The sequence below is a fragment of the Scyliorhinus torazame genome, chromosome 10, assembly GCF_047496885.1.
Source record: "Scyliorhinus torazame isolate Kashiwa2021f chromosome 10, sScyTor2.1, whole genome shotgun sequence".
Lineage (NCBI taxonomy): Eukaryota > Metazoa > Chordata > Chondrichthyes > Carcharhiniformes > Scyliorhinidae > Scyliorhinus > Scyliorhinus torazame.
The window spans coordinates 2,975,710-2,999,604 of NC_092716.1; the positions used below are offsets into that span (position 1 = coordinate 2,975,710).

The window sequence follows — 23,895 nt, forward strand, 5'->3', positions numbered from 1 at the left end:
AGCAGGTCGCACAATCTGCTTTCGCTCCCTATTTAATACCTTGCCGGTGTTGACATCATTTACCACCTTCCCCAATCCTCTTCTCCCTGTAACCCCCAGCTCCTCCCCCCCCCCCCCCCCCCCAGCTCTGCCCCACATTCCCCTCCCCCCCAGCTCCTACCCACTCCCCCCCAGCTCCTCCCCACACTCCCCCCACCCCGCAGCTCCTCCCCACACTCCCCCAGCTCCTCCCCGCTCCTCCCCCCCACCCCAGCTCTGCCCCACATTCCCCTCCCCCCAGCTCCTACCCACTCCCCCCCAGCTCCTCCCCACACTCCCCCCACCCCGCAGCTCCTCCCCACACTCCCCCAGCTCCTCCCCGCTCCTCCCCCCCACCCCAGCTCTGCCCCACATTCCCCTCCCCCAGCTCCTACCCACTCCCCCCAGCTCCTCCCCACACTCCCCCCACCCCCAGCTCCTACCCACTACCCCCCCCCAGCTCCTCCCCACACTCCCCCAGCTCCTCCCCCCAGCTCCTCCCCACACTCCCCCAGCTCCTCCCCACCCCAACTCCTCCCCACACTCCCCTCCAGCTCCTCCCCAGCCCCCCCACCTCCACCCCCCCTCCCCCTGCACCCCCACCCCCTCCCCACACTCCCCCCACCCCGCAGCTCCTCCCCACACTCCCCCAGCTCCTCCCCGCTCCTCCCCCCAGTCCCCCCCCAGCTCCTCCCCCACCCCTACACTCACCCTGCCCCCCCACCCCCACACTCCCCCACTCCCCACCCCCCAGCTCCTCCCCCCCCTCCAGCTCCTCCCCACACTCCCCCCTACCCCCCATCCCCTCACTCCCTGACAGGGTGGGGGGGGGGGGGCTTGCCAGCTAGTCGTCTGGAGTTACACTGAGCTCAATGGACTCGAGTTAATCCAGTAACACGGCACTTTTGACACTTGGTAAAAAATCTAGACACAGCCGTTCAAATAATGGCCATTGGGAAATTTAAAATTCAATTCATGAAAATTGGGTATGAAACAAAACTAATATCTAGAGCACAGATTACAAGAACATGGAGGTTATGCTGATACAAGACACTAGTTCGACCACAGCTGGGACCAGGGAGGTTATGTTGCAGCTGTATAGGGTGCTGGTGAGGCCACACCTGGAGCACTGTGTACAGTTTTGGTCTCTTTACTTGGGAAAGGATGTACTGGCACATGGAGGGGGTGCAGAGGAGATTCAGTAGGTTGATTCCCGAGTTGAGAGGATTGGCTTATGAGGAGAGACGGAGTAGGCTGGGACTATACTCATTGGAATTTAGAAGAATGAGGGGGGATTTTTTGGAAACATATAAAATTATGAAGGGAATAGATAGGATAGATGCGGGCAGGTTGTTTCCACTGGCGGGTGAAAGCAGAACTAGGGGGCATAGCCTCAAAATAAGGTAGATTTAGGACTGAGTTGAGGAGGAACTTCTTCACCCAAAGGGTTGTGAATCTGTGGAATTCCCTGCCCAGTGAAGCAGTTGAGGCGACCTCGATGAATGTTTTTTAGGAAAAGGTAGATAGATTTTAAAGGAATTAAGGATTACGGTGAGTGGGCCGGAAAGTGGAGCTGAGTCCACAAAAAGATCAGCCATGATCTCATTGAATGGCGGAGCAGGCTCGAGGGGCCAGATGGCCGACTCCTGCTCCTAGTTCTTATGAATATTGTGCACAGTTCTGGGGGCCACACTATAGGAGGATGTGAAGAGAGAGCAGGAGAGGTTTACAAGAATGGTTCAGGGATGAGAAACTTCAGTTATTTGGAGAGATTGGGTCTTTTCCCCTTGGAGAGAAGGAGGCTGAGAGGAGATTTGATCGAGATGTTCAAAATCATGGGGGGGATGGACAGAGTAGACGGGGGGAGAAACTGTTTCCCCTCGAAAAAGGACCGAGAACGAGAGGGCACAGACTTAAAGTGATTTGCAAAAAAGCAGGGGCGGAATTCTCCGACCCCCCGCCGGGTCGGAGAATCGCCGGGGGCTGGCGTGAATCCCGCCCCCGCCGGTTGCCGAAGTCTCCGGCACCGGATATTCGGCGGGGGCGGGAATCGGGCCGCGCCGGTTGGCGGGCCCCCCCGCGCGATTCTCCAGCCCGGATGGGCCGAAGTCCCGCCGCTAAAATGCCTGTCCCACCGGCGTAGATTAAACCACCTACCTTACCGGCGGGACAAGGCGGCGCGGGCGGGCTCCGGGATCCTGGGGGGGTCGCGGGGCGATCTGGCCCCGGGGGGTGCCCCCACGGTGGCCTGGCCCGCGATCGGGGCCCACTGATCCGCGGGCGGGCCTGTGCCGTGGTGGCACTCTTTCCCTTCCGTCTCCGCCACGGTCTCCACCATGGCGGAGGCGGAAGACACTCCCTCCACTGCGCATGTGCAGGAATGCTGTCAGCGGCCGCTGACACTCCCGCGCATGCGCCGCCCGGAGATGTCATTTCCGCGCCAGCTGGCGGGGCACCAAAGGCCTTTTCCGCCAGCTGGCGGGGCGGAAATTCGTCCGGCGCCGGCCTAGCCCCTCAATGTTGAGCATTCCGCACCTTTGGGGCGGCGCGATGCCCGTCTGATTTGCGCCGTTTTGGGCGCCAGTCGGCGGACATCGCGCCGTTTGGGGAGAATTTCGCCCCAGATGTGAGAAAAAACTTTTTCACCCAGCGAGTGGTTGGGGTCTGGACTGCAGGGCCTGGAAGTGTGGTGGAGGCAGCTTCAATCGAGGAATTCCAGAGGGTATTAGATGGTTATTGGAACAGAAACAATGTGCGGGGAAGAGGCAGAGGAATGGCACTGAGTCATGCTGCTCGTATGGAGAGTGGGTGCAGACACGATGGGCCGAATAGACTCCTTCTGCTCCGTAGCAATTCTGTGATTCACTCATGACCTTCAGGGAAGGAAATCTGCCATCCTTACCTGGCCTGGCCTACCAGACTCTTAACTGTCTGTGAAATGGCCGAACAAGCCACTCAGTCAAACCACAATCTCCAAATGGAGTCCAGTCAAGGCCGCTGCTTCACTCCCACCTTCTCAAGGGCAATGAGGGACAGGCAACAAATACCCACAGCCCGCAAAAGAATAAAAACACCTGCCATAATTCACTCCTGGGTTAAAGCCGGGAAAATGTGCTGAAGACCATGTTAGTCACGGAATTCTCCTATTGGAAAGTGAGCCAGCTGACTAGGAGGTGGTGAGGTGCAGGTATGAAACCCCCAGTTGTTGAACAGCCCATCAATGTTATCGAGTCACAATGGTCCCTATAAACTTCACAGCAACTGGAAATGAACAGGCCACACTCCAGCAACGTCCCCTTTCAGATGCTCAGCCTTGTGTCAATCTTAAAGGGGACACACCCAAGCGACAAGTCAGTTGGGCAGAGCAGGTAGGAATTAGAGGGAACACTGCCCCCAGATGAAGATTGTCTCCCTTGAGCGAGGACCCCAAAGGACCCCAGTGAAAGGCAGAATGCTCAGGGTTGGCGAGAACCAGCAGCAAAAGAGAGAGATCGGGGGCCGGAGCTTCAGGAAATTGGGTTCCCCTTCTCAGTGTTTTTTTAAACTTAGAATCCCTCAGGACGCCATTCCGCTCATCGAGTCTGCTTGAACCCTTAGAAAGAGCACTCTACCCATGTCTGCCCCCCCCCCCCCCCCCCCCCCCCCCCCCCCGCTAACCCGGGTCCCTGGCGCTATGAGGCAGCAGTGTTAACCCAGGACCCTGACGCTGTGAGACAGCAGTGCTAACCCAGGTCCCTGGCGCTGTGACACAGCAGTGTTAACCTGGGTCCCTGGCACTGTGAGGCAGCAGTGCTAACCCGGGTCCCTGGCGCTGTGAGACAGCAGTGTTAACCTGGGTCCCTGGCACTGTGAGGCAGCAGTGTTAACCCGGGTCCCTGGAGCTGTGAGGCAGCAGTGCTAACCGGGTCCCTGGCACTGTGAGGCAGCAGTGCTAACCGGGTCCCTGGCGCTGTGAGGCAGCAGTGTTAACCCGGGTGCCTGGCACTGTGAGGCAGCAGTGCTAACCCGGGTCCCTGGCGCTGTGAGGCAGCAGAGCTAACCCGGGTCCGTGGCACTGTGAGGCAGCAGTGCTAACCCGGGTCCGTGGCACTGTGAGGCAGCAGAGCTAACCCGGGTCCGTGGCACTGTGAGGCAGCAGAGCTAACCCGGGTCCGTGGCACTGTGAGGCAGCAGTGCTAACGGACAATATGTAACAATGTGATAGGGTCCGAGGATGCAGAAATTCCAGTAACTGAGGATCTAGACCCAGGGCTATAAATATAAGACAAACTGTGAAAGACTTGAGAGAGCAAACGGTACTTGGGTGTTTAGGTGACAGGATTTGCACCCTGAAATGAGGGAGAGACTTTCAGGATCACACGAGAGAAATGGTGGAAGGAAAAGGGATTCCCAGGAAATTGGAAAAGGGGAGGGGGAGTGGGCAGAATTGTCTGTTCCAGTCTTAACAACAGGTCGGGTAAACCCGGGAAAAGAGCCCACACCCCACAAACAGCTGCTTGCAGATCTTAATCTGGCACTGCCCCCCCCCCCCCCCACCCCCAACCTCTCCCCCCCCCCACCCCCACCTCTTCCCCCCCACCCACCCATCTCTCCCCCCCACCCACCCCCACCTCTCCCCTCACCCCACCCCCTCTCCCCCCACCCACCCCCACCTCTCCCCTCACCCCACCTCTCTCCCCCCACCCCCTCTCCCCCCACCCCCATCTCTCCCCTCCCCCATCCCCACCTCTCCCCTCCCCCAATCAAGCCCCAAATGGAAATGTGGGTGAGGATCATGGAGAAAACGGCAGCAATCGCCAGTGGGGGGAACGGTATAAATGTGGCGCAGTTTGGGAACTCACTTTTCATTCTGATAAACTTCAACAGAGCCGTTTAACCCTTCGAGTTCCTCCTTCAACAGCTGCAAGTTGGAGTTGACAAAACTCAGTTCCAGCATCACCATATCGCGAACCTTGTTGTTGTCAGTCGCTCTGTAAGACAAAGACCATCGTGTCGAGCCCTCAGCCTGCTCCAGATGTAACAATAGCAAGATAGACATGCCACTCTCTCCCCACCCCGACCTTCCCGCCGCTCACCGGGGTACAGATTCCAAATCCTGTCCACTCCACCCAGGCAGCACAATTCACAGGTGTGAGTGAGTGAGCGTCAACGAACCCTTGCCATAGAACATCAACAAAAGGATTCACAAAATCTATCACTCTCTCAGGAAGTTTGTTCCAGTCTCCAAACACGCTCCGGGTGGAAAAACCTTTCCTCACATCTTTTCTGCTCCTTTTGCCCATTATTTTGAATCTGTGCCCTCTAGTTCTTGATGTTCTCCTGAGTGGGACGTTTCTCACTAATTACCCTGTCCACAGCCCTCAGCAACTGTATCCCTCCATCAAGTCTCCTCTCAGCCTTCTTTTCTGCAACAAAAACAGACCCAATCTCTCCTCGTAGCTACAATTGTTTGTCCCTGGAATCATTCTTGAGAGTCTCGTCTGTACTCATTCCGATGTCTGCAAATCTTTCCTAAAGTATGGCACCCAGGACAGGACGCAGTTCTCCAGATGAGGCGTAACTAGTATCTTATACAAGTTCAACATGACCTTCTTAGTCTTCTACTCAATGTTCTTATGAAAGTCGAGGATGCCACTTGCTTTAGTAACTGCTCTCTCAACATGCCCTGCCACCTTCAATTACTTTTATTTTGCTAATTATCCTTCTGTGGAGGATTTTATCAGTAACCTTCTGAAAATCTAAATATGCCCCGTCCATCGACTCTTTGTCAGTAACATCTTCAAAAAACTCCAACAAGTTTGTCAAATATGATTTCCCATTCGTGACTCCATGCTGTCTGCCCAATCCGATCACGATTGTCCACGTGTCCATTTATCACATCCTTTATAACAGATTCCAGCATTTTCCCTACAACTGATGTGCGACTAACGGGCCTGTAGTCCCGTTTTCTCTCTCCCTCCCTTCTTAAACAATGGGGTGACATTTGCTACCTTCCAATCTTCAGGAACCATTCCAGAATCTGTAGAATTTTGGAAGATGATCACCAATGCAGCCACTATCTCCACAGCAACCTCTTTCAACACTCTGGGATGTAGACCATCTGCTCCTGGGGACTTATCAACTTTCAGTCCATTAATTTCTCCAATACAACCTTATTTATATTAATTTCCATCAACTCCTCAATCCCAGAGTCCCTTTGATAATAGAATCCCTACAGTGCTGAATCGAGTCTGCACCAACCCTCTGAAAGAGCACTACACCTTATCCTAACAATCCCTTAACCTAACCTACACATCCCTGGACACTAAGGGGCCATTGATCATGTCCAATCCACCTAACCTGCACATCTTTGGACTGTGGGAGACTGTGGAAGGAAACCGGAGCACCCGGAGAAAACCCATGCAGACACATAGAAAATAGAAGCAGCAGGAGGCCATTCAGCCCTTCAAGCCTGTTCCACCATTCATGATAATCATGGCTGATCAGCAAGTTCAATACCTTGATGACACCTTTTTCCCAAATCCCTTCAGCCCCAAGAGCTATATCCAATTCCTTCTTGAAATTACACAATTGGCCTCACCTACTTGCTGTGGGAGTGAATTCCACAGATTCACCGCTCTCTGGGTGAAGAAATTTCTCCTCACCTCAGTCTAAAATATTTACCCCTTATCCTCAAACTATGACCCTTAGTTCTGGACTCCCCCACCATCGGGAACATTCTTTCTGAATCTACCCTGTCCAACCTTGTTAGAATTTTATAAGTTTCTATGAGATCTCCTCTCACTCTTCTAATCTCCAATCAATATAATCCTAGCCGACTTTGTCATCTGAGGAGAGACTGTCTCGCCATCCCAGGAATCAGCCTGGTAAACCTTCGCTGCTCTCCCTCCATAGCAAGAACATCCTTCCTCAGATAAGGACACCAAAACTGCTCACAATACTCCAGGTGTGGCCTCACCAATGCCCAGGGAGAAAGTGCAAACTGCACACAGTCACCCAAAGCCGGGTCCCTGGCTCTGCGAGGCAGCTGGGCTAACCACTGTGCCACCATGCTGCCCCATCGATCTCAACATCTGGGAGATTTCCTGTATCTTCCTTCGTGAAAACATAGAACACAGAACATAGAACATTACAGCGCAGTACAGGCCCTTCGGCCCTCTGAGTAAAGAACCTACCTCTGACATCTGTCTTATATCTATCTCCCCTCAATTTAAAGCTATGTCCCCTCGTGCTAGACATCACCATCCGAGGAAAAAGGCTCTCACTGTCCACCCTATCCAATCCTCTGATCATCTTGTATGCCTCAATTAAGTCACCTCTTAACCTTCTTCTCTCTAACGAAAACAGCCTCAAATCCCTCAGCCTTTCCTCATAAGATCTTCCCTCCATACCAGGCAACATTCTGGTAAATCTCCTCTGCACCCTTTCCAATGCTTCCACATCCTTCCTATAATGCGGCGACCAGAATTGCACGCAATACTCCAAATGCGGCCGCACCAGAGTGTTGTATAGCTGCAACATGACCTCATGGCTCCGAAACTCAATCCCTCTACCAATAAAAGCTAACACACCGTACGCCTTCTTAACAACCCTCTCAACCTGGGTGGCAACTTTCAGGGATCTATGTATATGGACACCGAGATCTCTCTGCTCATCCACACTGCCAAGAATCTTACCATTAGCCCAGTACTCAGTCTTTCTGTTATTCCTTCCAAAATGAATCACCTCACACTTTTCTGCATTAAACTCCATTTGCCACCTCTCAGCCCAGCGCTGCAGCTTATCTATGTCCCTCTGTAACTTGTAACATCCTTCCGCACTGTCCACAACTCCACCGACTTTAGTGTCATCTGCAAATTTATTCACCCATCCTTCTACGCTCTCCTCCAGGTCATTTATAAAAATGACAAACAGCAGTGGCCCCAAAACAGATCCTTGTGGTACACCACTAGTAACTGGACTCCAGTCTGAACATTTCCCATCAACCACCACCCTTTGTCTTCTTCCAGCTAGCCAATTTCTGATCCAAACTGCTAAATGACCCTGAATCCCATGCCTCTGTATTTTCTACAGTAGCCTACCATGGGGAACGCTTTACTGAAATCCATATACACCACATCAACTGCTTTACCCTCATCCACCTGTTTGGTCACCTTCTCAAAGAACTCTATAAGATTTGTGAGGCACGACCTACCCTTCACAAAACCGTGTTGACTATCGCTAATCAAATTATTCCTTTCCAGATGATTATACATCCTATCTCTTATAAACCTTTCCAAGATTTTTCCCACAACAGAAGTAAGGCTCACTGGTCTATAGTTACCTGGGTTATCTCTACTCACTTCTTGAACAAGGGGACAACATTTGCTATCCTCCAGTCTTCTGGCACTATTCCTGTAGACAAAGATGACTTAAAGATCAAGGCCAAAGGCTCAGCAATCTCCTCACTAGCTTCCCAGAGAATCCTAGGATAAATCCCATCCGGCCCAGGTGACTTATCTATTTTCACATTTTCCAGAATTGCTAACATCTCCTCATGAACCTCAAGCCCTTCTAGTCTGCCTGAATCTCAGTAGTCTCCTCGACAACATTGTCTTTTTCCTGTGTGAATACTGACGAAAAATATTCATTTAGCACCTCTCCTATCTCCTCGGACACCAAGCACAACTTCCCACTACTGTCCTTGACTGGCCCTACTCTTACCCTAGTCATTCTTTTATTCCTGACATATCTATAGACTCAAAGTAATGGGGCGACATTCTCCGACCCCCCGCCGGGTCGGAGAATCGCCGGGGGCTGGCGTGAATCCCGCCCCCGCCGGTTGCCGAAGTCTCCGGCACCGGATATTCGGCGGGGGCGGGAATCGCGCTGCGCCGGTTGGCGGGCCCCCCCGCTCGATTCTCCGGCCCGAATGGGCCGAAGTCCCGCCGATAAATTGCCTGTCCCGCCGGCGTAAATTAAATCACCTACCTTACCGGCGGGACAAGGTGGCGTGGGCGGGCTCCGGGGTGCTGGGGAGGGCGCGGGGCGATCTGACCCCGGGAGGTGCCCCCACGATGGCCTGGCCCACGATCGGGGCCCACCGATCAGTGGGCGGGCCTGTACCGTGGGGGCACTCTTTCCCTTCCGCCTCCGCCACGGTCTCCACCATGGCGGAGGTGGAAGAGACTCCCTCCACTGCGCATGCGTGGGAAACTGTCAGCGGCCGCTGACGCTCCCGCGCATGCGCCACCCGGAGATGTCATTTCCGCGCCAGCTGGCGGGGCAACAAAGGCCGTTTCCGCCAGCTGGCGGGGCAGAAATTCCTCCGGCGTCGGCCTAGCCCCTCAATGTTGGGGCTCGGCTCCCAAAGATGCGGAGCATCCCGCACCTTTGGGGCGGCGCGATGCCCGTCTGATTGGCGCCGTTTTGGGCGCCAGTCGGCGGACATCGCGCCGTTTCGGGAGAATTTCGCCCTTGATGTAGATTCTCTGCCATTTCTCTGTTCCCCAATGTGAATTATCCTAACTCGGCCTGTGATAGACCCACATTGGTCTGAGCCAAACATTTCCTTTTTGCATATCTGTAGAAGCTTTTACAGACTCTTTCTATGTTTTTTGGTGTTTATATTCACACTATATTCTCTCTTTATCAGTTTCTTGGCCTGCCTTTGCGACATTCCAAAAACCTCCCAACCCTCAGTTTCCTGAGGTTTGTTTTTGGCAACTTTACAAACCCTCTTTTATTTTAATCATATACAATCCTTAATTTCCTTTGTCAGCCACGTTTGACTGGTTGTTTTGGGGTTTGGCACCTTGAAGGAATGTATATGAGCTGTGAGCTGCTTAATAGTTCTTTAAAGGTGGACTGTGCCTGGGAGAATCACAGAGCGTTCAGGAGCTGCAAACACCCCCAAAATCTACTCCACTAGAGGGGAAATGGAAAGAGAGGATTGGTAATTAAACTACAAAGGACATCATGATTAGAAAGGAGAATCAATATTAGCGAGTCTGTGTGACGCACACACAGCCCCTCCCAGATCAAAACGCCACATGGCTAAATCAGAGCAGCCAGTTCAATATCAAACATACACAACTCCAGAGTCTAACAAGTCAGCAGATCATTGGCACTAGCCCATGTCTGGAAGTTTACAAAAGGCCTTCCTTCATCTTTGTGCAGTACGAAGTCTTACAACACCAGGTTAAAGTCCAACAGGTTTGTTTCGATGTCACTAGCTTTCGGAGCGCTGCTCCTTCCTCAGGTGAAGGAACTCCTTCCACAGCTCCTTCCTTCACCTGAGGAAGGAGCAGCGCTCCGAAAGCTAGTGACATCGAAACAAACCTGTTGGACTTTAACCTGGTGTTGTAAGACTTCGTACTGTGCTCACCCCAGTCCACGCCGGCATCTCCACTTCATCTTTGTGGGCAGCACGGTAGCCTTGTGGATAGCACAATTGCTTCACAGCTCCAGGGTCCCAGGTTCGATTCCGGCTTGGGTCACTGTCTGTGCGGAGTCTGCACGTTCTCCCCGTGTCTGCGTGGGTTTCCTCCGGGTGCTCCGGTTTCCTCCCACAGTCCAAAGATGTGCAGGGTAGATGGATTGGCCTTGATAAATTGCCCTTAGTGTCTTAAATTGCCCTTAGTGTTGGGTGGGGTTACTGGGTGTTGGGGGGGGGGGGTTACTGGGTTATGGGGATAGGGTGGAGGTGTTGACCTTGGGTAGGGTGCTCTTTCCAAGAGCCGGTGCAGACTCGATGGGCCGAATGGCCTCCTTCGGCACTGTAAATTCTACGATAATCTATCGGGCATCGCACCTAAAATCCATCAGCAGGGATCACTGGACAGTGATCAGGAACAGGAACCCTGGCTGATTTCCCCTCTCTCTCTCTAACCCAGGGATCACTGGACAGTGATCAGGAACAGGAACCCTGGCTGATTTCCCCTCTCTCTCTCTAACCCAGGGATCACTGGACAGTGATCAGGAACAGGAACCCTGGCTGATTTCCCCTCTCTCTCTCTCTAACCCAGGGATCACTGGACAGTGATCAGGAGCAGGAACCCTGGCTGATTTCCCCTCTCTCTCTCTCGAACCCAGGGATCACTTGGCAGTGATCAGGAGCAGGAACCCTGGCTGATTTCCCCTCTCTCTCTCTAACCCAGGGATCACTGGACAGTGATCAGGAGCAGGAACCCTGGCTGATTTCCCCTCTCTCTCTCTAACCCAGAGGTCACTGGACAGTGATCAGGAGCAGGAACCCTGGCTGATTTCCCCTCCCTCTCTAACCCAGAGGTCACTGGACAGTGATCAGGAGCAGGAACCCTGGCTGATTTCCCCTCTCTCTCTCTCGAACCCAGGGATCACTTGGCAGTGATCAGGAGCAGGAACCCTGGCTGATTTCCCCTCTCTCTCTCTAACCCAGAGATCACTGGACAGTGATCAGGAGCAGGAACACTGGCTGATTTCCCCTCTCTCTCTCTAACCCAGAGGTCACTGGACAGTGATCAGGAGCAGGAACCCTGGCTGATTTCCCCTCCCTCTCTAACCCAGAGGTCACTGGACAGTGATCAGGAGCAGGAACCCTGGCTGATTTCCCCTCCCTCTCTAACCCAGGGATGACTGGACAGTGATCAGGAGCAGGAACCCTGGCTGATTTCCCCTCTCTCTCTAACCCAGTGATGACTGGACAGTGATCAGGAGCAGGAACCCTGGCTGATTTCCTCTCTCTCTCTCTAACCCAGGGATCACTTGGCAGTGATCAGGAGCAGGAACCCCGGCTCTCAGTGAGCGGGACTCCGACGCAGACAGCTCAGTGGGAAAAGAAGATCGTTTCCAAAGAAGAATCACATCTGGCATGTTGGTTTCTTATTTTAGATTTTCAGCATTCACAGAGCTTCCACCCTGAGAAATAGCTGACTGCAGCAAAAGCTTTAAATCCAACTTAATCTTTTACACTCAAAGGGTTACAGAGGATGGACTATTTTGCAGGGCGTTGGGAATAACCAAGAAATATTGAAATGTGTTTCTATAACAAGGGATAGGTGTGGGGAAAGTTCCCTGTGGAACTGTAGCCAATGAGAGCCCATCCCTAAAGCCAGACAGGGAAGGAGAAAAGAACTGTAATGCAGGGAGCTCATTGTGGGAGCCCCACTCTCCCTTGGAGAGTATCTTTGAGCGACAGTATCCTGAGATTTAAAGGCTGCCATTTGCTCCTTTCCGCCTGCTGGTTGGCAGAGTTCAGCCAGGGACTGAGGTAGTGGGAACATTGGCTGCCTGGTTTCAAGCTGAACAATGGGACAGAGTGTGAGCAGCTTGAGAACCGAGTGTTCTCTCTGTCAGCACAAACTCTGCACCTCTTTGAATTGAAAAGTACAGAACATCACTGGACAGATACCATGGACTGGGATCGGCACTCACTGAGTCAGACAGAACTCAAAGTATTGGAGCACACAGAGAGAGAGAGAGACACACAGAGGTAGAGAGAGAGTGAGAGAGAGAAAGAGAGAGAGAGAGACAGGGGGTGCAATGCTCCCATCGGGAGTCCAAGTGCCGACGCCGGAGTGAAAACCGGAGTGTTTCACTCCGGCGTTGGAGCCCGCTCCCAGCCCCCTATTCTCCCGCCCCCGGGGGGCTAGGAGCGGCGTCGCGTGATTTACGCGCGCCGGGCCTTGGCGCCACGTAAAAGCGGCGCCGCGTAACTGCCGTCACCCGCGCATGCGTGGTTGCCGTCCTCCCCGAGGCCGCCCCGCAAGAAGATGTGGGATGGATCTTGCGGGGCAGCGGAGGAAAGGAGGTCCTCCCTCAGAGAGGCCGGCCCGCCGATCGGTGGGCACCGATCGTGGGCCAGACCCCATTTGAGGCCCCCCACACCTGGTGCAGGAACCCCCCTCCCCCTCCCACAGGTCGACCCCCCAGCGTTCCCGCGATGTTCCCGCCGGCAGCGACCAGGTGTGGGAGGGTATGAAGGGTGGGGGGTGGGGCAGAGCAGGTATGTAGGGGTCTCTGGGAGATTGGGAGGGGATCTGAAGAATGGGATGTCCTCACTTGGTGGTGGTGGTGGGGGGGGGGGGGGGGAAATAGGGTAATGCCCATGTGTGTGGGGATTGATATTGCCAGTGAGTGGGGAATGTGGAGGACTCTCAAACCCACTTAGCGATCCGAGCACTCTTTCAAAATGGTGGCCCGATCTGGGAAGAAGCGGTCTGGCCCGTGAGTTCAGCTTCCCAGCGATGGAAATAATTTTAAATGTGGCTGAACCGGCGGAAAACTCCCTGGGCCCCCCAAAATGAATGAGTGTGGTTAGATTGTGGTGGGGAACTTGCCAGAAACTCCCAGCAAAACCCACCACAAATGACACTTAAAGGGCGTGATCTACCCGAATGGAGACAGAGTCCTGTAGCGCGAGATTAGCTGGATGTTTCCCGGCGCTCCGAGTGCACCCACCCATCCCGATCACCCTTGCAAAAAAATTTTTTTTTAAATGCCGGCTTGGCAACTTGGCACCCAGGTGGCACTGCCAGGGCATCACCCTATCCAGAGTGCATGCAGCTGGGGTCTCCCATCCCCTGGGAGATCCCCATGAGTGCCGTTCCATATCGTCCCCCTTTGTGCAGAGCAGCACTGAACGGGGTCGCCAGAGGTCTCCCGGCAAAATGGTTAGATCCCAATGCCTCGGGAACACATATTAGAGACTAGCTGTGTCACTCTGATATACAGATTTTCCAGAAAGGGATCCTGCGTGGCGAGTTGGGTAGATCCCGAAAGTGGGATCTCCTGGCATTTACCGGTCGCGTTGTGCCGCACCGCTCATCGGGCACAGCATGGCCAGTAGATCCAGCGCAGAAACTTACATCCTGTCCAGAGTGAGAGAGAGACAGAGAGAGAGAGAGAGAGAGAAAATGAAAATCGCTTATTGTCACAAGTAGGCTTCAAATGAAGTTACTGTGAAAAGCCCCTAGTCGCCACATTCCGGCACCTGTTCGGGGAGGCTGTTACGGGAATTGAACCGTGCTGCTGGCCTGCCTTGGTCTGCTTTCAAAGCCAGCGATTTAGCCCTGTGCTAAACTACCTCAACAGAGTGCGCACAGGAGCGAGAGAGAGCACGAGGGGGGTGTGTGTGGGTGGTCACCGAGACAGAGGGGGGCATCGAGAAGGGGACGGGTGGAGGTCACCGAGAGAGAGGGGGGCATTGAAAAGGGTGGAGGTCACCGAGAGAGGGGAGCGAGGGTTTATTCACAGACACGACTTACCGCAGTAGATTCTCTGCTCCAGCTCGTAGTCGCATCGCTTTTATAATCTGCTGGTTGAGGCTCACTCTCTGGCTCTGCAACTTGCTGCGACCAGTCTGTGCGTATGGGTTACAACCCTGAAAATAAAACAAGGCTGTGAGGGAGGAGGGAAAAGAGGTTGAGGAGAGGAGATGGAGAGACGGATCTCAATGGGCAAGGCTGGTGAACCGCTCTCCCTCCCCGAGGAGCTCACAGTTACACACACAGATTAGTGATAGAGTGAGAGGCTCTATCCTCACGGGGCAGGACACACTGACCTGTGTCTGAAAAGGCAAAGTCAGTTCAACCATTTTAGAACCTAAAATACAAACTTTCAGCCCAGGAGAGTAAAGAGCTCAAGTGAGTGGCAAAACAAATTAGAGAGCGCACCCGATAAAATCAGCAGTGGGCCACTCAGCTAGTTGCATCTGTACTGGCTCCAAGAGGCAAGAAAGATTCATTTTTAAAAGTACCTTTCATAGTCTCAGGACCTGCCGGGGTATATCAGAGGCACTGAAGCACCATCAACACCCCAATATAATAATGGCTGGATAAGTTATCATTCGGTGTGTGCAACATGTGATGTGTTCTGTGAATAAAGCCCAGGATGCTGTGAGCTTTAGTAACTGCTCACTCCTCCTGTCCTGCCACCTTCAATGACTTTGGCACTGATACACCCTCTGCTCCCCTTTTACAGTTATATCCCTATTTTATATTGTCTCTTCATTTCTTTCTCCCAAACGGGATTACTCCAGTTCTGCATCACCTTCATCAACCCTCTCTGTTACCTCTTCAAAAAAACTCCAGCAAGTTAGTTAAACGTGATTTTCCCGGAACAAATCCACGCTGGCTTTCCATGTAACTATTAACCCTGTCCCGGATTATTGTTTCTGGAACTTTCTGCACCACCAACGTGAAACTGACTGGCATGTAGCCGCTGGGTTTAGCTTTACACCGTTTTTAAACAAGGGCATATCGTTTGCAATTCTCCAACCGGCTGGGTCCAACCCAGAGTCTAAGACAGAAACTTTATGGTCAGTGTCTCTCGGTAGCACAGTGGTTAGCACCGTTGCTTCACAGCACCAGGGTCCCGGGTTCGATTCCCGGCTTGGGCCACTGTCTGGGGAGTCTGCACGTTCTCCCAGTGTCTGCGTGGGTTTCCTCCCACAAGTCCCGAAAGACGTGCTGTTAGGTGAATTGGACATTCTGAATTCTCCCTCGGTGTACCCGAACAGGTGCCGGAGTGTGGCGACTAGGGGCTTTTCACAGTAACTTCATTGCAGTGTTAATGTAAGCCTACTTGTGACAATAAAGATTATGATAAAATTATGAGATACAGATAGGGTGGATAGGAAGGTAACATTCCCCTTAGTGGGCGGGTCAATCACCAGGGGGCACAGATTTAAGGGAATAGGCAGGAGGTTTAAAGGAGATGTGAGGAAAACCCTTTTCACCCAGACCCTCCTCATTACAGAGAGTTAACACAGCTCAGGAAACAGCAGCTACGAGTGAAAAGTCCAACTCGATTGGCACAGAGAAGGCTGTCTCTGATGGGTGTGGGATCACCATGCCCCACTGGCCAGCCACCGCCCAGTTCAAGCCAGACAGACCCCGACTGGTGAGGTGCTGACCCACCCACCACAGTCCATCTGCTGCAACAGTGCTTGAAGCTTAGAGTCTCTGATCAACAAGGAGACAGAATGCATCACACACGGAAAACCAATTAAAAGAAAACGTGTCAACTCTTCAATTAGCAAAGCTGCAATGCCAGGACCATGTTCACCAGATTAACAGAAGACTTGCAGCTGGTCGCTGAACCGCACAAGACAGCCACGAGTGACATGGCTGAACATCGACACATCTACCCGACCGACACATCTACCCGAAAAGAGACCAGGATCACCGAGAGCAGGCCACGGAGAGGTTCATCTGGCAGGGGAAAGATTTCAGAGAAAATCTGTGAGCAAAGTGCAGGCCTCACTGTAAGGAACTCATTACTCTCGATGATAGAAGCCCCAGAAATGGTTCAGGACCTGGGGCGTCATTCTCCGACCCCCCAGCGGGTTGGAGAATGGCCGTTGGCTGCCGTGAATCCCGCCCCTGCCGGTTGCCGAAGTCTCCGGTACCGGATATTCGGCAGGGGCGGGAATCGGGCCACGCCGGTTCGCGGGCCCCCCCCCGCTGGATTCTCCAGCCCGGATGGGCCGAAGTACCGCCGATAGATTGCCTGTCCCGCCGGCGTAAATTAAAGTACCTATTTACTGGCGGGACAAGGCGGCGTGGGCGGGCTCCGGGGTCCTGGGGGGGGTGCGGGGTGATCTGGCCCCGGGGGGTGCCCCCACGGTGGCCTGGCCCGCGATCGGGGCCCACCGATCCGTGGGCGGGCCTGTGCCGTGGGGGCACTCTTTCCCTTCCGCCTCCGCAACGGTCTCCACCATGGCGGAGGCGGAAGAGACTCTCCCCACTGCGCATGCGTGGGAAACTGCCAGCGGCCGCTGACGTTCCCGCGCATGCGCCGCCCCGATATGTCATTTCCGCGCCAGCTGGCGGGGCAACAAAGGCCGCTTCCGCCAGCGCGATGCCCGTCTGATTGGCGCCGTTTTGGGCGCCGGTCAGCGGACATCGCGCCGTTTGGGGAACATTCTGCCCCTGATCTCTCCATCCACCTCTCAGCTCATGGAGCCAGTTAATCTGAGAATCTGCGCTCCAAACTGTGGTCCATCACAAGACAGACCAATCCGGAGCGCGGCACTGCTGTCAGCGGAAGACTCAATCAGAACATAGTTACCCTCAGGGGGATTTGACTGTGATGCAGATCACTCACTGGTGTGTACACACACACACACACACGCACACGCACACACACGCACACACACGCACGCACACGCACACACACGCACGCACACGCACACACACACACACACGCACACACACACGCACACACACCACTGACTGTGATACAGCTCACTCTCTGGTGTACACACACACCACAGCACTGACTGTGGTACAGCTCACTCTCTGGTGTACACACACACACACCACAGCACTGACTGTGGTACAGATCGCTCCCTGGTGTACACACACACACACACCACAGCACTGACTGTGATACAGCTCACTCCCTGGTGTACACACACACACACACCACAGCACTGACTGTGATACAGCTCACTCCCTGGTGTACACACACGCACACACACACACACCACAGCACTGACTGTGGTACAGATCACTCTCTGGTGTACACACACACACACACCACAGCACTGACTGTGGTACAGATCACTCTCTGGTGTACACACACACACACACACCACAGCACTGACTGTGGTACAGCTCACTCCCTGGTGTACACACACACACACACACCACAGCATTGACTGTGATACAGATCACTCCCTGGTGTACACACACACACCACAGCACTGACTGTGATACAGATCACTCCCTGGTGTGTACACACACACACACACACACACCACAGCACTGACTGTGATACAGATCACTCCCTGGTGTACACACCCACACCACAGCACTGACTGTGGTACAGCTCACTCCGTGGTGTACACACACACACCACAGCACTGACTGTGATACAGATCACTCCCTGGTGTGTACACACACACACACACACACACACACACACCACAGCGCTGACTGTGATACAGATCACTCCCTGGTGTACACACACACACAGCACTGACTGTGGTACAGATCACTCTCTGGTGTACACACACACACACACCACAGCACTGACTGTGGTACAGCTCACTCCCTGGTGTACACACACACACACACCACAGCATTGACTGTGATACAGATCACTCCCTGGTGTGTACACACACACACACACACACACACACAGCACTGACTGTGATACAGCTCACTCCCTGGTGTACACACACACACTACAGCACAGCACTGACTGTGATACAGCTCACTCCCTGGTGTACACACACACACACCACAGCACTGACTGTGGTACAGATCACTCTCTGGTGTACACACACACACACACCACAGCACTGACTGTGGTACAGCTCACTCCCTGGTGTACACACACACACACACCACAGCATTGACTGTGATACAGATCACTCCCTGGTGTACACACACACACCACAGCACTGACTGTGATACAGATCACTCCCTGGTGTGTACACACACACACACACACACACCACAGCACTGACTGTGATACAGATCACTCCCTGGTGTACACACCCACACCACAGCACTGACTGTGGTACAGCTCACTCCGTGGTGTACACACACACACCACAGCACTGACTGTGGTACAGATCACTCTCTGGTGTACACACACACACACACCACAGCACTGACTGTGGTACAGATCACTCCCTGGTGTACACACACACACACACACACACACACACACCACAGCACTGACTGTGATACAGCTCACTCTCTGGTGTACACACACACACACACACACCACAGCACTGACTGTGATACAGATCACTCCGTGGTGTACACACACACACTCACACCACAGCACTGACTGTGATACAGCTCACTCCCTGGTGTACACACACACACACACCACAGCAGTGACTGTGATACAGCTCACTCCCTGGTGTACACACACACACCACAGCACTGACTGTGATACAGCTCACTCCCTGGTGTACACACACACACACACCACAGCACTGACTGTGGTACAGCTCACTCCCTGGTGTACACACACACACCACAGCACTGACTGTGGTACAGCTCACTCCCTGGTGTACACACACACACCACAGCACTGACTGTGATACAGATCACTCCCTGGTGTACACACACACACACACACACACACACCACAGCACTGACTGTGATACAGATCACTCCCTGGTGTACACACACACACCACAGCACTGACTGTGGTACAGCTCACTCCCTGGTGTACACACACACACCACAGCACTGACTGTGATACAGATCACTCCCTGGTGTACACACACACACCACAGCACTGACTGTGGTACAGATCACTCCCTGGTGTACACACACACACACACCACAGCACTGACTGTGATACAGATCACTCCCTGGTGTACACACACACACACCACAGCACTGACTGTGGTACAGCTCAATCCCTGGTGTACACACACACACCACAGCACTGACTGTGGTACAGCTCACTCCCTGGTGTACACACACACACACACCACAGCACTGACTGTGGTACAGATCACTCCCTGGTGTACACACACACACCACAGCACTGACTTTGATACAGATCACTCCCTGGTGTACACACACACCACAGCACTGACTGTGATACAGATCACTCTGGTGTACACACACACACACACCACAGCATTGACTGTGATACAGATCACTCCCTGGTGTACACACTCACACACACACACACACAGCACAGCACTGACTGTGATACAGATCACTCCCTGGTGTACACACACACACACACCACAGCACTGACTGTGGTACAGCTCACTCCCTGGTGTACACACACACACACCACAGCACTGACTGTGGTACAGCTCAATCCCTGGTGTACACACACACACCACAGCACTGACTTTGATACAGATCACTCCCTGGTGTACACACACACCACAGCACTGACTGTGATACAGATCACTCTCTGGTGTACACACACACACACACCACAGCATTGACTGTGATACAGATCACTCCCTGGTGTACACACACACACACCACAGCACTGACTGTGATACAGATCACTCCCTGGTGTACACACACACACACACCACAGCACTGACTGTGGTACAGCTCACTCCCTGGTGTACACACACATACACACACCACAGCACTGACTGTGATACAGATCACTCTCTGGTGTACATACACACACACACAGCATTGACTGTGATACAGATCACTCCCTGGTGTACACACTCACACACACACACACACACCACAGCACTGACTGTGATACAGATCACTCCCTGGTGTACACACACACACCACAGCACTGACTGTGGTACAGATCACTCCGTGGTGTACCATTTTTGGAATTCAAAGCAGAAATACCATCCTGATAACAGCCATTCTGCCACCCAGATAATCACCAATAGTTCCTCAACTGGTTTAAAAGTGCTCTCTGACATTCGCACAGAGTGCAGAAGCAAATTGGAACATATCTGAGACCAGGGGCGTCATTCTCCGCCGGCAGGAGTCTCCGTTCTGCCGGCGCCCGGGGGTTTCCCGACGGCGTGGGGCTGCCCCACAATGGGAAATCCCATTGACCGGCCGGCGTTACGGAGACTCCCGCCGGCCGGTCAGCGCAGAAATGTGGCGGGGCGGGTAGGAGAATTTCACCCAAGGTGTACAATACGGTACTCTGTACATGTGGATAGCCAAAGTGGGAAATGCTGACTGACTTGGCGCCGACGTCACTGTGATGGAGTCTGTTGAGGAGGCCAAACGATACTTTCTTATTAAATACCAGAGAGACCCGCATGAGGAAACTCTGAATGCACTAAAAAAACGCTCAAAGCAAAATCCAACATCTGCTGGTCACAACTCTGCCAGAATATGCCTCCATGTCCTTTAACATCTGGAATACTGGGCCTTGTATGAAGAAATCAAAAAGGTTCATTGGCAAACAAAATGTCCCCATTGAAAACCAAGTAAGGGAGGTGACCACCGACTGTAATAAACAGCGGGAGGGGCGGCATGTGGCGCAGTGGTTAGCACGGGGACTACGGTGCTGAGGACCCGGGTTCGAATTCCGGGCCTGGGTCACTGTCCGCGTGGAGTTTGCACAGTCTCCCTGTGTCTGCGTGGGTTTCATCCCCACAGCCCAAAGATGTGCTGGTTAGGTAGATTGGCCACGCTAAATTGACCCTTAATTGGAAAAAAATAATAATCGGGTACTCTAAATTTAAGAAATAAAAAATAAAGAGCGGGAGAGATGGGTGGAACATTGCCGTGAGTCTGGGAGGAACACGGTCCTGTCCGTCAGGGCGGTGCTGCATATTGAACCCTCAGCAGAGGGGTCGAGCAAAGCTGTTGACTGGCTCGGCCGAATGGGGATCCCGAGACACGACGCACCCGGAAATGCCCAACACAGAGCAGGTGTCCACAGCACAAACCATCAACCAGACTAGACAGACGGTGGCAATGAAATGAAATGAAAATCGCTTATTGTCACGAGTAGGCTTCAATGAGGTTACTGTGAAAAGCCCCTAGTCGCCACATTCTGGCGCCTGTTCGGGGAGGCTGTTAAGGGAATTGAACCGTGCTGCTGGCCTGCCTTGGTCTGCTTTCAAAGCCAGCGATTTAGCCCTGTGCTAAACAGCCCCATCCCATCTTTACAAAGCTTTTATTTTTCAAATCTTTATCACCTTCTAAAAGCCATGGTGGTTTCTACTTCTCCCACTCGTTCTAATGAGACATTGTATCCCAATAACCCAACGTATGAAAATAAAGATCATCAGGTCACAAGGACAAGAGAGAGTTTAGCTTCAAAATTAATTAAAATGTTTATTTGAAACTAATCATATAAAAAGGTCTAAAACAATGATAGTCACAATTGTGAGTTCAATTTGTATCAAGACATGAAATTGTGCCTCAACTGACTTGAATCTCTGTTAGACAACAACCTACGTTTATATAGCGCCTTAATGAAACGTCCCCAGGAGCATTATAAAACAAAGTGTGAGACCGAGTTATACAAGGAGATATTAGGGCAGAGGCCAAAATCTTTCTCACAGAGGTAGATCTGAAGGAGTGTGTTAAAGGAGCACGGTGAGGCAGAGAGACAGAGAGGTGTGGGGAAGGGACTGCAACGTTTAGGACCGAGATAACCAAAGTCAGAGCCAGCAATGGTGCATTGATTAGAATCGGGTGCTCAAGAGGAATGTGGATTTAGAACAAAGAAAAGCACAGCACAGGAACAGGCCCTTCGGCCCTCCAAGCCCGTGCCGACCATGCTGCCCGTCTAAACTAAAATCTTCTACACTTCCTGGGTCCGTATCCCTCTATTCCCATCCTATTCATGTATTTGTCAAGATGCCCCTTAAATGTCACGATCGGCCCTGCTTCCACCACCATGACCGAGTGTTGCAGACTGGCACATTCCAAGGTGCAGGAATACAGGCTGAGGGGCGAACTCAAGCTTGGGTCAGTGGCCGCAGAGGTACAATGGAGAAAGGTCACTGACTAAGGTCTTTCAGCCAATGTACTCTGAGGGGTGGGAAACTGTTGAACCCCTCGGACTGTCTGTACCAGGGAATGTTTGACATAAAATGTAAATGTGCACTGTAAATATAACCTGTAATCATAAGTGTAGAGAGGTATCCCAGAGTGTCACATACTGTACTGAAAGAAATTGAACTACCCTGCGTTTATGTTAACAAATTTTAATTCCTATCCATAGAATCCCTACAGTGCAGGAGGCCATTCTGCCCACTGGGTTAGCACTGGCCCTCCGAAAAAGTAGCAAATCAAGGACCATTTCCCCGCCCTGTCCCCATAATCCCGCATGTTGATCATGGCCAATCCACCTAACCTACACACTGTGGACAATGGGAGGAAACCGGAGCACCCACACAGGGAGAACGCGCAAACTCCACACAGACAGAATGTACTTTACAAATTTTATGAATAAAGTATATTTTTTGAAAAAATAACTACGGAAACAAAATAACGAAGGAAATCCAGGGCAATGGGGATGGGGCAGGAAAGTGGAGTTGATTGACACCTCAAACAGATTATCTGCTCATTCTTACGTTGCCGTGTGTGGGGGTTTGCTGTGAGTAAATTGGTTGCTGCGTTTCCCACATTACAACAGTGACTACGTTTCGAAAGTATTTCATTGGCTGAAAAACACGTTTGGACGTTCTCAGAACATGAAAGGTGCTATTGAAATGAAAGCCGCTGAGGTACAGAGCTATTTTTAAAAAGAAAAAATGTCCGTGCTTTGGCTTCATTGTGGCCACTAATCCCATATCCAGTGGAGACATGTCCAGTGGTGACAGTATGTCCAGTGCGGACAGTGTGTCCAGTGCGGACAATGTGTCCAGTGCGGGCAATGTGTCCAGTGCGGACAATGTGTCCTGTGGGGATATGTCCAGTGGGGATATGTCCAGTGGGGATATGTCCAGTGGAGACAGTATGTCCAGTGGGGACATGTCCAGTGGGGACAGTATGTCCAGTGGGGACAGTATGTCCAGTGGGGACAGTATGTCCAGTGGGGACAGTATGTCCAGTGGGGACAGTATGTCCAGTGGGGACAGTATGTCCAGTGGGGACAGTATGTCCAGTGGGGACAGTATGTCCAGTGGGGACAAGTGTGTCCAGTGGGGACAAGTGTGTCCAGTGGTGACAAGTGTGTCCAGAGGGGACATGTCCAGTGGGGACTATGTCCAGGGGAGATTATGTCCAGTGGCGACATGTCCAGTGGGGACGGTGTGTCCAGTGGGGACGGTGTGTCCAGTGGGGACGGTGTGTCCAGTGGGGACGGTGTGTCCAGTGGGGACGGTATGTCCAGTGGGGACGGTATGTCCAGTGGGGACAGTATGTCCAGTGGGGACAGTATGTCCAGTGGGGACAGTATGTCCAGTGGGGACAGTATGTCCAGTGGGGACAGTATGTCCAGTGGGGACAGTATGTCCAGTGGGGACAAGTGTGT

General features: G+C 52.7%; 1 protein-coding gene across 2 annotated transcripts in view; it reads right to left on the bottom strand.

Annotated features, from left to right (window-relative positions):
• rhpn2 (rhophilin, Rho GTPase binding protein 2) overlaps positions 1-23,895 on the bottom strand; it is a 75,879-nt gene that overhangs the window by 36,580 nt on the left and 15,404 nt on the right. The window contains exons 2-3 of one of the 2 annotated variants that reach the window (XM_072517751.1): positions 14,244-14,359; positions 4,860-4,988 (exon numbers count right to left, since the gene is read on the bottom strand). In XM_072517751.1, coding sequence (XP_072373852.1) covers positions 4,860-4,988; positions 14,244-14,359 — 245 coding nt within the window. The remainder of the gene's footprint in view (positions 1-4,859; positions 4,989-14,243; positions 14,360-23,895) is intronic. The other variant, XM_072517752.1, reaches the window with a different exon arrangement.